Raw genomic sequence first — 12778 nt, 5'->3', positions numbered from 1 at the left:
GGAACCTGCATCCACCGCCTGGACGAGGAGCTGATCAAACGCAGGAGGGATGAACTTAGGTAGGGAGGGAGGGAGGGGGGAGGGAGGGAGGGAGGGAGGGAGGGAGGAGGGAGGGAGGGAGGAGGGAGGGAGGGAGGGAGGGAGGAGGGAGGGAGGGGGGGATGTGCTCCGGTGAGGGAGGGAGGGAGGGAAGGAGGGTGGGAGGGAGGGAAGGAGGGTGGGAGGGAGGGAGGGAGGGAGGGAGGGACGGTGGGAGGGAGGGAGGGAGGGAGGGAGAGGGAGGGAGGGAGGGAAAAGTTCCATAAAGTTGTGTTTAATTGACTGTGACCTGTACCCCCCCCCCCCCCAGACATGCCCTGGACATCCGGGAGCACTATGAGAGGAAGCTGGAGAGAGCCAACAACCTGTACATGGAGCTGAGCGCCATCATGCTGCAGCTGGAGGTCCGGGAGAAGGACCTCATGAAGTATGTATCTATCAATCAATCAATCAATCAATCAATCAAACAGTCAGTCAGTCAGTCAATCAATCAATCTATCAGTCAATCAATCAATCAGTCAGTCAGTCAGTCAGTCAGTCAATCAGTCAGTCAGTCAATCAGTCAGTCAGTTAGTCAGTCAATCAGTCAATCAATCAGTCAGTCAATCAATCAGTCAATCAATCAGTCAGTCAATCAGTCAATCAGTCAGTCAATCAGTCAATCAGTCAGTGAGCAATCAGTCAATCAGTCAGTCAGTCAATCAATCTATCAGTCAATCAATCAGTCAATCGGTCACTGTTTAGAATGTGGTATTTTCTCTACCCCTGGCCCCCCCCTTCCTCCAACCAAACCACCCCCCCTTCCTCCTTCCAAATCTTCATGGCCCAGTTGTTCAAAACGTTTAATCTGGATCAGAATGATTCTTTTTCTCTGATCCAGGATCAGATCGAGCTGGCTGATTCCCCCCCCCCCCCCCCCCGCCCCCTATACGACAGAGGATAAATAGCTACAAACCGTGTTGGGGATGAGGAGTGTGAGAAGCTCCACTGTGCCTTCCTCCAGGCCCCTGCAGGAGCTGAGTCGGACAGGCTTGCAACAGCCTTGCTGTCAAGACTCAGCCGTAAAAGACAGGAGCGCTGGGAGGAGGCTATTGATTCCATCGACTTCTCGCACTCCAGCCGTAAGGCATGGAGTATCATGAACAATCTCACTGGTAGGTCCAGACACTCCCCTCATCACTGCCCCATCTCTGCAAATAAAATCGCATCACAATTTGTGAAAATTGGGTCATACGAGGGCAAAGACCGCGAGTCGTCTCGACCTCTGGAGGGCCCCAACACCTAACAGTGACTCCATCTCCGGTGAATTCACCCCGGAGGAGGTCGCTGCTGCCCTCCAGCATCCTGATTCCATCTGCCCGGAGCTTATTCTCCATGCCGCACCCGCCTTGAAGTCCTGGCTGAGAGTGTTCCTCACTTCCTGTTTCCGCCAACTCAAGATCCCCAGAATCTGCCGAAGAGCCCTAGTTGTTGCGATCCCTAAACCGAATAAGCCTGAAGGGGACTCTAAGAGTTACCGTCCCATCTCTCTGTTATGCATCCCCTTCAAGATCCTCGAGCGTCTCATCTACGCCCGCATCGAACCAATTGTCGATCCGCTGCTCCCACGTGAGCAGGCCGGGTTCCGACGCGGGAGGTCGACCGTAGATCAAGTCACCCTGATGACTCAAGACATCGAGGATTGCTTTTCGGCAAAAAAGAAGGCCGGGGCCGTCTTTATAGATCTGACGGCTGCCTACGATACCGTATGGCATCGCGGCCTCACCTGCAAGCTGCTCCGCCTTCTGCTGGACAGGCACATGGTCAGAATGATCATGGAGCTCATCCGCAATCGCAGCTTTACCCTCACCACCGGTTGTGGACAGCTAAGCAGGCTTCGACGCCTCAAGAACGGCGTCCCTCAGGGATTGGTCCTGGCCCTCCTCTATAATATCTACACCTATGACCTGCCCAACACACTCTCGCGGAAGTACGCCTACGCAGACGACCTCGCAGTGGTGTACTCTGCTGGAAATTGGCAGTCTGTGGAGGGGATTCTGAGCCAGGACATGCAGACACTAGTGGCATATTTCCGGAAATGGAGATTGAAGCTTAGCGAGGCAAAGACGGTGTCGGCTGCCTTCCACCTTAACAACAGGGAGGCCAAACGTGAGCTTAGAGTACACCTAGATGGAACTCCCCTGCCATGTTCCGCTGAGCCAGTCTATCTCGGCGTTGATGAGGCGACTGGTTGGCTTGGGCTGGGGCGCCGGCGCAAGGACCTTGTGCACGGCAGCCCTAGCCCTCGTTTATTCAACCAGTGAATACTGCGCCCCAGTATGGTGTCGCAGTGCCCACACCCGCCTCATCGACTCGCCTATAAACGAAGCCTTGCGCATTGTGACAGGATGCCTGCATCCTACCCCCATGGACAACCTTCCCATTATAGCAGGCATCCAGCCCGCAGGCCTCCGCCGCATGGGAGCCACAGCACGTCCTGCCTGCCGGGCCGTGGAGCTTAATAACCATCTGCTCCATGATAGGCTCACTATAACAGCAGAGCCCTCCCGGCGTCTCAAGTCGAGACACCCATTTGTGCCTGCCGCACAGGATCTCAGGCAGCAATGCAGAGGCAGGATGGGCGGATTATATGTGGCGCATGGAGTGGGAGGCAAACACCTCCAAACTCCGTGACCACATCCCAGTCGCCGGCCCTGAGCCCCTCGGGATGGACTTGCCAAGGCTATCCTGGGTGAGGCTCAATCGTCTCCGGACCGGCGTCGGGCGTTTCCGCTCATCAATGCACAGTGTGGCGCAGAGGACCAAACCGCAGACCATGTCCTGGATTGCCCGGTGTACCACCCACCCAACGGGATGCATGGTCTGTCGGTATTAGATGACGAGACAATGACGTGGCTTCTGGAGGGGTGTCCAGAAATATAGCCTGGGTGAGCCCCTCAACCAGGTCTCGGGGTGGTAAAAGGGTAGCCCCTCTGCCCCGAGCCTGGTGGAGTGGAGAGGAAACAACAACCCATACGCCGAAGAAGAAGAGGAAAAAGTATTCTGATCCAGATTAAACGTTTTGAACACACTGGGCCCGGCAAGCATATTTAAGTCCTGTCCCAGTTCTGTTTCAGATGTTGTATTGTTCTTATAGACGTTGCGGCAAGGCGCCTGTTTGAGCCAGATTGAAGACCAAGGGTGATAGAACATTCCAAACCGTGGCTCCCAGGCTTCGGAATGCTCTGCCCTTGGATCTTAGATCAGCTGGCTCAGTCGAGGCTTTTAAAAAACAGCTAAAGACTGTCCTGTATAGACAGTCTTGGATAGCCCCAAAAGCCTGTCTTTCTGTGTCCTGTTGATATTGTTATACTCCTGTTGTACTCCTGTTGTCTGTTATTTCTTCTTATTTTCACTTGTTTGCCTATTTTAACCTGCTAGACTTTCGCTCTTTTATTATGTTTTATTATGTTTTTTCTTTATTATGTTCTCTATATGTAAAGCACTTTGTGACCCTTGGTCTGAGAAAGGTGCTGTACAAATACATTTTACTTACTTACTTACTGTTGTTCTGTACCTGAGAGCAGACTCCAGACCTGTGATATCTGTGTCAGCCCTGAAACACTTATAAAGACCCAGACACTACTCTGGTGAGGGAGGGAGGGAGGGAGGGAGGGATGAGCTCAGGTGAGAGAGGGATGGAGGGAGGGAGCTGTCTCAGACAGCTTTGCCATCTACTTGTTCTTCTTTTCTTGGCATACAACTTCTCTTCCCCCTGTTCTCTGCCCTTCCCCCTGTTCTCTTCTCTTCCCCCTGTTCTCTTCTCTTCCCCCTGTTCTCTAACGGCGTCAGTCAGACGTCAGGATTTCCTCTTCGACTACCACTGCGTTTCCCCTACCCTCTCATATCATTCATTAATGAGTTAGCGTTTTCATTATGTGATTAAATGCTTTTTTTGGTATTGGTCTCACTGTTACTGAGAGTATTATGATGACCTGTATAAATCAACAAGTCATTATAATATATCTGTTTACTTATTATTATTATTATTGTGTTATTAATGTGATTTTGTATCTGAATGCTGTAATGTCAACCAGAGAATTTTACTCTTGTGTGCTTGTACAGTGAGGTGTAATAAAAGCGATTCTGATTCTGATTCTAATTCAGATTCTGATTCTAATTCAGATTCTGATTCTAATTCTGATTCTCTGATTCTAATTCTGATTCTCTGATTCCAATTCTGATTCTCTGATTTAGTTTCAGATTCAGATTCTGATTCTAATTCTGGTTCTGATTCTGATTCTGATTCTGATTCTAATTCAGATTCTGATTCTGATTCTAATTCTGATTCTCTGATTCTAATTCTGATTCTCTGATTCTAATTCTGATTCTCAGATTTAGTTTCAGATTCAGATTCTGATTCTCCGATTTAGTTTCAGATTCTGATTCTGATTCTGGTTCTAGTTCTGATTCAGATTCTGATTCTAATTCTGGTTCTAGTTCTGATTCTGGTTCTGGTTCTGGTTGTGTGCAGGAGAGAGCAGGCGGTGGAGAAGAAGTACCCAGGGAACTACAAGCGCCACCTGGTCCGGCCCATCGTAAGACCCAACGCCGTGGAGAAGCTCATCAAGAAGAAGGGGAGCATGTCCCACAAACCTGGGATGACCCAGCCCAAAAGGTCAGAGTTCACGCTGCCTCTACCCTAATAGAGTCACAAACAAAACAAAAATCCTTCTTCTAGCACGACAACTGCCAATGGCCCCTGGCCTGAGCAGAGATTACTGTTCCCTGCTACTATGACTGATGGGTAGATGATTCACTTACTCAGACAAATGTATTTGTTGTAAGTCTCTTTGGATAAAGGCGTCTGCTAAATGTCAAACGTGTGAATGTAAATGTAATGCTTCCCTCAGTTTCACGTTAGTGCCTCAACACATATGTGACAGGTTACATTTACATTTACATTTTTGGCATTTAGCAGACGCCCGCTTATTCCAAAGCGACTTACAATCAATACATTTGAATACTAAGCAAGTGAATCATCAATCCACCAGTCAGTCAGTCAAATGTCAGTCAAATGCTTTGGTCCTCATGTCGCCAATACATTTCTGCGTTGTTGAAAATTAATGACACATTGCTAGTCAACTAACACAGCTAGTCAACTAACACAGCTAGTCAACTAACACAGCTTGTTTTGTGAGCCTGCTAACAATGTAAAGTAGTGTTATGGTTAACTAGGTAGCAGTGGGGGGATTACTCACCCAATCCATTGCGTTGCAGTATTCTGGCTTGACTAGCGAGTTTGTGTTTGTGTTAGTTTGTGACTAACGTTGAAACATAGTTCCGTGTTTCAAAAGAAAAGTCAGAACATTTCGATCGGTTGCTGATGATATGCGGACTGAAAGACTAGAACGTGTCACATATCGACCTTTGACCTCTGCCGTGTGTCCCCCTGATAGACCGGATCTCCTCCGCTCCGAAGGCATCCCCGGTCTGGAGCCGCTCCCCGCCGCCCCCTCGCCCCTCTCTGGCAGCCCCAAGGTGGCGACCCCTCCTGGCAAGGCCCGGTACCGCAGCAAACCCCGCCACCGCCGGGCCAACAGCAAAGGAAGCCACAACGACTTCCCGGGGATCCTGGGGGGCGGGGGCAACAAGCCCATTGGTGGTGGGGCGGAGGAGGAGCAACAGCCCCTCCAGCAGCAGCAGCAGCAGCACTACTACCACCACCACCACCACCACCCCCCTCCACCGGAGGGCGCCCTCCTCCCTCTGAAGGGCCGTGAGAACGCCGTGGCCAACTGTGCCAACAACCTGCGCTACTTCGGCCCTGCCGCGCCCCTGCGCAGCCCCCAGACCACGGACCACCTGCAGCGCCGCGCGTCCGCCCCCCCTCCCGACATCATCGTCAACTCACGCCAGCGCCAGCGCGGCAGCATCACCATGACGACGACCGCGACCGACCAGGGGCCCGGGCCGCTGTGTCCCTGCTGCCAGGCGCACCCCTTCCCCGGGTGCCTGCACTGCACCGAGACCCCCGCCCCCCTCCCTCTCCCCTGCCCCCCCACCTCCACCACCGCACCACCCAGCCACCCGGCGCTCCCCAGCTACTCCCTCCTCAGCACCTGTGAAGGGAGCCCCCCCCCGCCGCCCCACCCCACCACCACCACCACGCCCCGGGGGCCAGACCCGGGGTCAGACGGGGAAGCCCGGCTGAAGGGGGGGGGCGGGGAGCAGCAGGGGACGGAGTCCGCCCACCTGCGGACCAACACCTTGCCCTCAGGGCTGCCACGCACCCTGAGACCCCTCAGGAAGGTACGTGATGGAGGGAGGGAGGGAGGGAGGGGCTGTAGAGGGAGGGAGGGAGGGAGGATCTGTAGAGGGAGGGAGGGTAGGTTGGCCAGGTCCCAACAAACCAAATGTGGGACAAGGAGTATGTTCGTGTGGGACAATGTGGGACACCCTCTCAACAGGCCTGGACCAAACTATAGGTGCCCCTGGTAGCATCCTAATTGCAGTCATTTTTCTGTTTTTTACAAACTAAACTACAGACTGTAAGCTAAAAACTGCTAAAAACACATTACTAGATGAACACACAGTCCTTGCTTTTGTCCTAAAACGAAAGTATGTTTACAAGTAAAGTGGTCCCTTACCAGTAGCCTACGGCAGACGAGAACAGTGAATCCAATCCACAAATTATAAATATTTAGTGATCGTTAAACTGTTGTTTATTATATTGAGTGGGTACTTCAAAACTTGTTGACACAATAAAGTTTCACTTTGCGACCCCTTTAAGACATCGTCCCAATTTGCGGGACGCACCAAAAGTCGTGAAAATGCTGTGCAGCAAAGCGGGACATCTGGTCACGCTAAGGGAGGGAGGATCTGTAGAGGGAGGGAGAGAGGCTGTAGAAGGAGGGAGGGAGGGAGGGAGGCTGTAGAGGGAGGGAGGGAGGCTGTAGAGGGAGGGAGGGGGAGACAGACACACTGACAGGAGGAGGAATTCTTTGATTAGATGGTTGAATTGTTTTACTGTGAACCTCCGTTTAATGTAATGGCTGACTGGCTGTTAAAATGCTTCATCAAGTGATGTGGTGGGTAGGTGGGTGTGTGTGTATGTTTGTATTTGTGTGTGTGTGTGTGTGTACTGTATGTTTGTGTGTGTGTGTGTGTGTGTGTGTCAGGGTTTCCGTTAACCGGTAATTGCCGGTCTTTGTCCGGTAACATTTGTTGAAGTCCGACAAACTGAAAACTCGTCGGACAAAATGTCCGGTGAAAATAATCACCACCATTCTCAGCTGAGCACCAAACACACACACACCCACACACACACACTGCCCGAGAGAGAAGGACCCGCCCCCTCCAGCCAGCCTATAGGCTAACCAAAGGGGGCGGGTCCTTCTCTCTCGGGCAGTGCCGCGCGTGCACGGGTGTGTGTGTGTCCGGTGCCCAGCTGAAAATGGTGGCCCGAAGCGAAAAGCCTTATCTTTATCGCACAATAACAAGGATAACAAACGAAACGGACAACATTTACACTAAGACAGTGTGCGAATTAAATCACGGTGTGCGGGGGAGCCCAGGGATTCAAGCAACAAAAAGAAAATCTCCTGACGGAAAAAAAAGTTCTGGCCAAATCGGGGCCGGTGGCTTTCCGCGCGCGTGCGATGTTCCGTTCTACGTTCTAAACTTCTAATGCTTTGACTTTTCTTTCGAAAAATGTGAATACATTTCCGCGTTGTCGAAAATCAATGACACATCGCTAGTCAACTAACACGGCTTGTTTTATGAGCCTGCTAACAATGTAAAGTAGTGTTGTAAGATGGAGACAAACTTCAGCTATATGATCTAACAGCCGGTCTTCAGGACGACATACAGACCCGTATGAGCTTACAGGGCTATCCCCTAAGTATGATTTGACAGGCAGCTAAACGAAAATGCCTTCCCAACCAGCGAGACCTGGGGGGTGTTCCATCAACGTCGCCAAAGGAAAACCTAGGCCCACTTCGCCAAGTCCCGCGAGACTCTTAAAAAGGTCCAGGCATAGCTTGATAGATCTCGCGAGACTTGTCAAAACAAGCCCAGACTTTCCTCCAGCGACGTCGATGGAACACCCCCCTGGTTATAGAAATGACGTTGTTTTATTGATATATTTTTTTTAAAAGGGTAAAACTGGAAAGAGAAAATTGAAAACTCACATTAATCCCAAACAATTTAACAAACTTCAGTTAACGTAATGTGGAGTCCGTTCATTGATCGATGCTGTCTGTTCAGTTCCCAGTGAGGCGCCCGTTCAGCGCTGGACATAATGGCATAGCGCGCATGCGAATCATGTTATATTATTATATAGCTCGCATCTAATCGTATCGGATGAGAAATAGACATTAAATGGCATATATAGGCCGCTACACAACAGTAATCACCGCGACAAACAGCTATATTAGATTTGGAGAAAAAAAAATATGATTTTGAAAAAAAATTTTTTTATTATATTTTAATATGATGACCGGAATAATTCACGTTTGTCCGGTAAATCGAAATCTTCCCGGACACGATGTCCGGCGGCAAATTTTTCTAACGGAAACCCTGGTGTGTGTGTGTGTGTACTGTGTGTGTACTGTGTGTGTACTGTGTGTGTGTTTGTGTGTGTGTGTGTAGGGCTGGGTTCAAAAAATCGATTTCCCGATTCTTAATCGATCTTCATTGAATGAGCGATTATCGATTCATAAATCCCGAGATCGATCTTTCATGTTTTTTTTTGTTTTTGTTTTTGTTTTTGTTTTCCTGCTTGCAGTTTCAACCCGCAACGAGATCTCGTGGCCAGATCTCGCGCTACAAGAATTTATCATATCTCACGCAACGACCAGGCTTAAAGGCAGATGTCTGGGTGCATTTTGGATGTAAAAATTATGACGATAGAGATGAGCAGGACAAAAGCAAAGCCATATGCAAGCTGTGCGCAGTGGAGGTTAAATTTAGTGGAAACACCACAAATCTACGGAACCACTTATTGAGGCATCACCCTGACATGAAACATGGAAAAGCGGATCCGAAACAAGCCTCGCTGATAAAGACGTTTGGTTGCAAATTACAATCAAATTCTCCGCGTGCCCAACAAATTACTACAGCGTCGTCAGTGTCGTCAGTGTACTAGAACCACGCTACGTGTTACCGACACGCAAACAGTTGAGTGAAGTGATAGTCCCAGACATGTCCGCGCAGGTGAAACGTGACATCGCAACTTCACTCCAGCCAGCAGAGAGAGTTGCCATAACATGTGACAGCTGGACATCCAGAGCAATGGACTCGTACCTGACAGTCACTTGCCACTTTATCAGCGAGGCTTGTTTCGGATCCTCTTTTCCATGTTTCACGTCAGGGTGATGCCTCAATAAGTGGTTCCGTAGATTTGTGGTGTTTCCACTAACTTATTGTTACTGTATACTACAGTATTTTAATAATCATTGATTTTCCAATTATGTTTATTCCTGAATAAAATCTTCCAATCTCCAAAAAGTGAGAAAGCAGTAATGAAGGGCTTTAGTTTCATGAACATTATGGTTTACAATGTGTTTTTTTGTTCCCCAAAATACCCTCATCTATTGCACTATTTTCGTTTGAGTTTTGCACATTTTTATTTTGTATATATATATATATATATATTATGCAAATAAGCTATTTGAGACAGTCCTGAGGGATATGTGATGTCTTGTTTACCGATAGGCTATGTTTGTAGCCCCTTTATTTACACTGGCTGCAGTAAAGCACGTTAAAAAGCACTTTTTGTAGTGTCTGATTTAGCAAAATGTTGGTCAATGATGTTCATTCATGTTCCAATAAGAAGTACATTCATGTAACTGCTTTGGAGTCAATTCTTAATGTAAACATTGATATGTTTAACAATGCTACATGTTATAGGGTTCCTTGAACCATTTATAGCATTAGTTCTGAGAATCTCTTCATATTCAAGGAAAATGTATATTGTAACTAAATCGAATCGGAATCGAATCGTGAATCGAATCGAATCGGGAGCTGTGAATCGGAATCTAATCGTTTTGGGAAATCAGTGGCGATACCCAGCCCTGTGTGTGTGTGTGTGTGTGTGTGTGTGTGTACTGTATGTTTGTGTGTGTGTGTGTGTGTGTGTGTGTTTGTGTGTGTGTGTACTGTATGTTTGTGTGTGTGTGTGTGTGTGTGTACTGTGTGTGTGTGTGTGTGTGTGTGTGTGTGTGTGTGTGTGTGTGTGTGTGTGTGTGTGTGTGTACTGTGTGTGTGTATAAGCTGGTGGAGTGTGTGTGGGAGGAGCAGTGAAGGGTTGATGAAGGAGTAACAGTTGTCATCCTCCTCTCCTCCCAGGCCGGGGATGAGTCGTCTGAGGAGGAGGAGGGCGAGGTGGACAGTGAGGTGGAGTTTCCAAGGAGACAACGGTAAAAGGCTGTACACACACACACACACACACACACACACACACACACACACACACACACTGCCTTTCCTGTATTCATGTTTCTCTGACGTGTAAATGTACAAGCCATCTGGAGAACAGAAAATATGTTTGTTTTTTTAATCAGATTCTTTTACTTATATAATCATAATAGTGATGATGAATGCCTCTGGTTTAGAGCTTTCCCACAAGGTGCTCAAATCACTTTACAGTGCATGGAGACAACTAACTTCACACTTCCTCTACCTCCCCTTACTCCCTGTCAATCTCCCCCTCCCTCTCAACCTCCCCCTCACTCCCTCCCCCCTCTCTCCCCCTCCCTCTACCTCCCCCCCTCTCTCCCCCTCCCTCTACCTCCCCCCCTCTCTCCCCCTCACTCCCTCTCAACCTCCCCCTCACTCCCTCTCAACCTCCCCCTCACTCCCTCCCCCCCTCTCTCCCGCTCCCTCTACCTCCCCCTCACTCCCTCTCAACCTCCCCCTTCCTCTACCTCCCCCTCACTCCCTCTCAACCTCCTCCCCCCCCTCTACCCCCCCACAAAGACCTCACCGCTGTATGAGCAGCTTCCAGTCCTACTCCACGTTCAGCTCAGAGAACCTGTCGGTGTCGGACGGGGAGGAGGGCAACACCAGCGACCACTCCCACAGCGGGGGGGGAGGAGGGGGAGGGGGCCTGGAGCGGCTGAGCGCGGCCAGCCAGGATGAGCAGCTGGACGACCTGCTGTCCCACACCCCCGAAATCCCCATCGACATCTCCACCCAGTCAGACGGCCTGTCGGACAAGGAGTGCGCCGTCCGCCGGGTCAAGACCCAGATCTCCCTGGGCAAGCTGTGTTCTGACGACCACGGCTACGAGGTGAGCTGGGTCACACCCGTGGTTGTGGTTGTGGTTGTGGTTATGGTTGTGGTTGTGGGCAACCTGGGCTAAAATTATATTCAAAGAGGTCTAAAAAAGGTCTAAAAAGGTCTTAAATTTGACTTGTTGAAACTTGTAGGAACCCTGGAAGGAAAGGAGGAGGAAGAAAGGAGTGGAGGGGAGAGGAGAGAAGGAGGAGGGGAGGGGAGAGGAGAGAAGGAGGAGGGGAGGGAAGGAGAGGAGAGGAGAGGAGAGAAGGAGGAGGAGGGGAGGGGAGAGGAGAGAAGGAGGAGGGGAGAGGAGAGGAGGAGGAGGTGAGGGAAGGAGAGGAGAGGAGAGAAGGAGGAGGGGAGGGAAGGAGAGGAGAGGAGAGAAGGAGGAGGGGAGGGGAGAGGAGAGAAGGAGGAGGGGAGAGGAGAGGAGGAGAGGTAGGGTTGGGTACCGTTTTGGGTTGTGGTGATTGTGGTGGTTGTTGTGGTGGTGGTGGTTGTGGTTGTTGTTGTGGTTTTTGTGGTTGTGGTTGTTGTTGTGGTTATGGTTGTTGTTATTGTTGTAGTTGTGGTTATGGTTGTTGTTATTGTTGTAGTTGTGGTTATGGTTGTTGTTATTGTTGTAGTTGTGGTTATGGTTGTTGTGGATGTTGTTGTGCTGGTGGTTGTGGTTGTGGTTGTTGTGGTGGTTGTTGTTGTTGTTGTTGTGGTGGTGGTGGTTGTTGTTGTTGTTGTTGTGGTTGTTGTTGTTGTTGTTGTGGTCGTTGTTGTTGCTGTTATTGCGGTTGTTGTTGTGGTTGTTGTTGTTGTTGTTGTGGTTGTTGTTGTTGATGTTGTGGTTGTGGTTGATGTTGATGTTGTTGTTGTGGTTGTTGTTGTGGTTGTTGTTGTGGTTGTTGTTGTTGTTGTTGTGCTTGTGGTTGTTGTGATTGTTGTTGTTGTTTTCGTTGTTGTGGTCGTTGTTGCTGTTGTTATTGTGGTTGTTGCTGTTGTGGTTGTTGTGGTTGTTGTTGTTGTTGTGGTTGTGGTTGTGGTTGATGTTGTTGTTGTTGTTGTTGTTGTTGTTGTCATTGTGCTTGTGGTTGTCTTTGTCTAAGCAGAATTCTCTCTCTCTCTCTCCGTCCCCTCCAGAACCCGCTGCACTTTGGGGAATCGGACTGCGACTCCTCGGAGGCTGACTGCTCCGACGCCACCATTAGGAACAACAAGCCCTGCCCCCCCTCCTCCTGGTGAACCCCCTCCCCCTCCCCCTCCCTCTACCTACCCCTCCTCCTGGTGAACCCCCTCCCCCTCCCCCTCCCTCTACCTACCCCTCCTCCTGGTGAACCCCCTCCCCCTCCTCCTCCCTCTACCCCCCCCTCCTGGTGAACCCCCTCCCCCTCCTCCTCCCTCTACCTACCCCCCCCTCCTGGTGAACCTCCTCCCCCTCCTCCTCCCTCTACCTACCCCCCCCTCCTGGTGACCCCCTCCCCCTCCT

At 50.1% G+C, this 12778-nt stretch overlaps 1 protein-coding gene across 1 annotated transcript in view; it reads left to right on the top strand.

Moving 5' to 3' along the window:
• Positions 1–12552, top strand: part of map3k13 (mitogen-activated protein kinase kinase kinase 13) — a 25841-nt gene extending 13289 nt beyond the window's left edge. The window contains exons 7-13 of the mRNA XM_080535417.1: positions 1–59; positions 350–466; positions 4553–4696; positions 5478–6330; positions 10369–10439; positions 10999–11311; positions 12433–12552. The exon at positions 1–59 is cut by the window's left edge and continues 51 nt beyond it. Coding sequence (XP_080391543.1) covers positions 1–59; positions 350–466; positions 4553–4696; positions 5478–6330; positions 10369–10439; positions 10999–11311; positions 12433–12534 — 1659 coding nt within the window. The 3' untranslated portion in view covers positions 12535–12552. The remainder of the gene's footprint in view (positions 60–349; positions 467–4552; positions 4697–5477; positions 6331–10368; positions 10440–10998; positions 11312–12432) is intronic.
• Positions 12553–12778: the final 226 nt, after the last annotated feature.

This window comes from Nansenia antarctica (genome assembly GCF_963989245.1).
Source record: "Nansenia antarctica genome assembly, chromosome: 7".
Lineage (NCBI taxonomy): Eukaryota > Metazoa > Chordata > Actinopteri > Argentiniformes > Microstomatidae > Nansenia > Nansenia antarctica.
The sequence above is the reverse complement of the archived record's forward strand: the minus strand, read 5'-3'. Positions and strand labels throughout refer to the sequence as shown.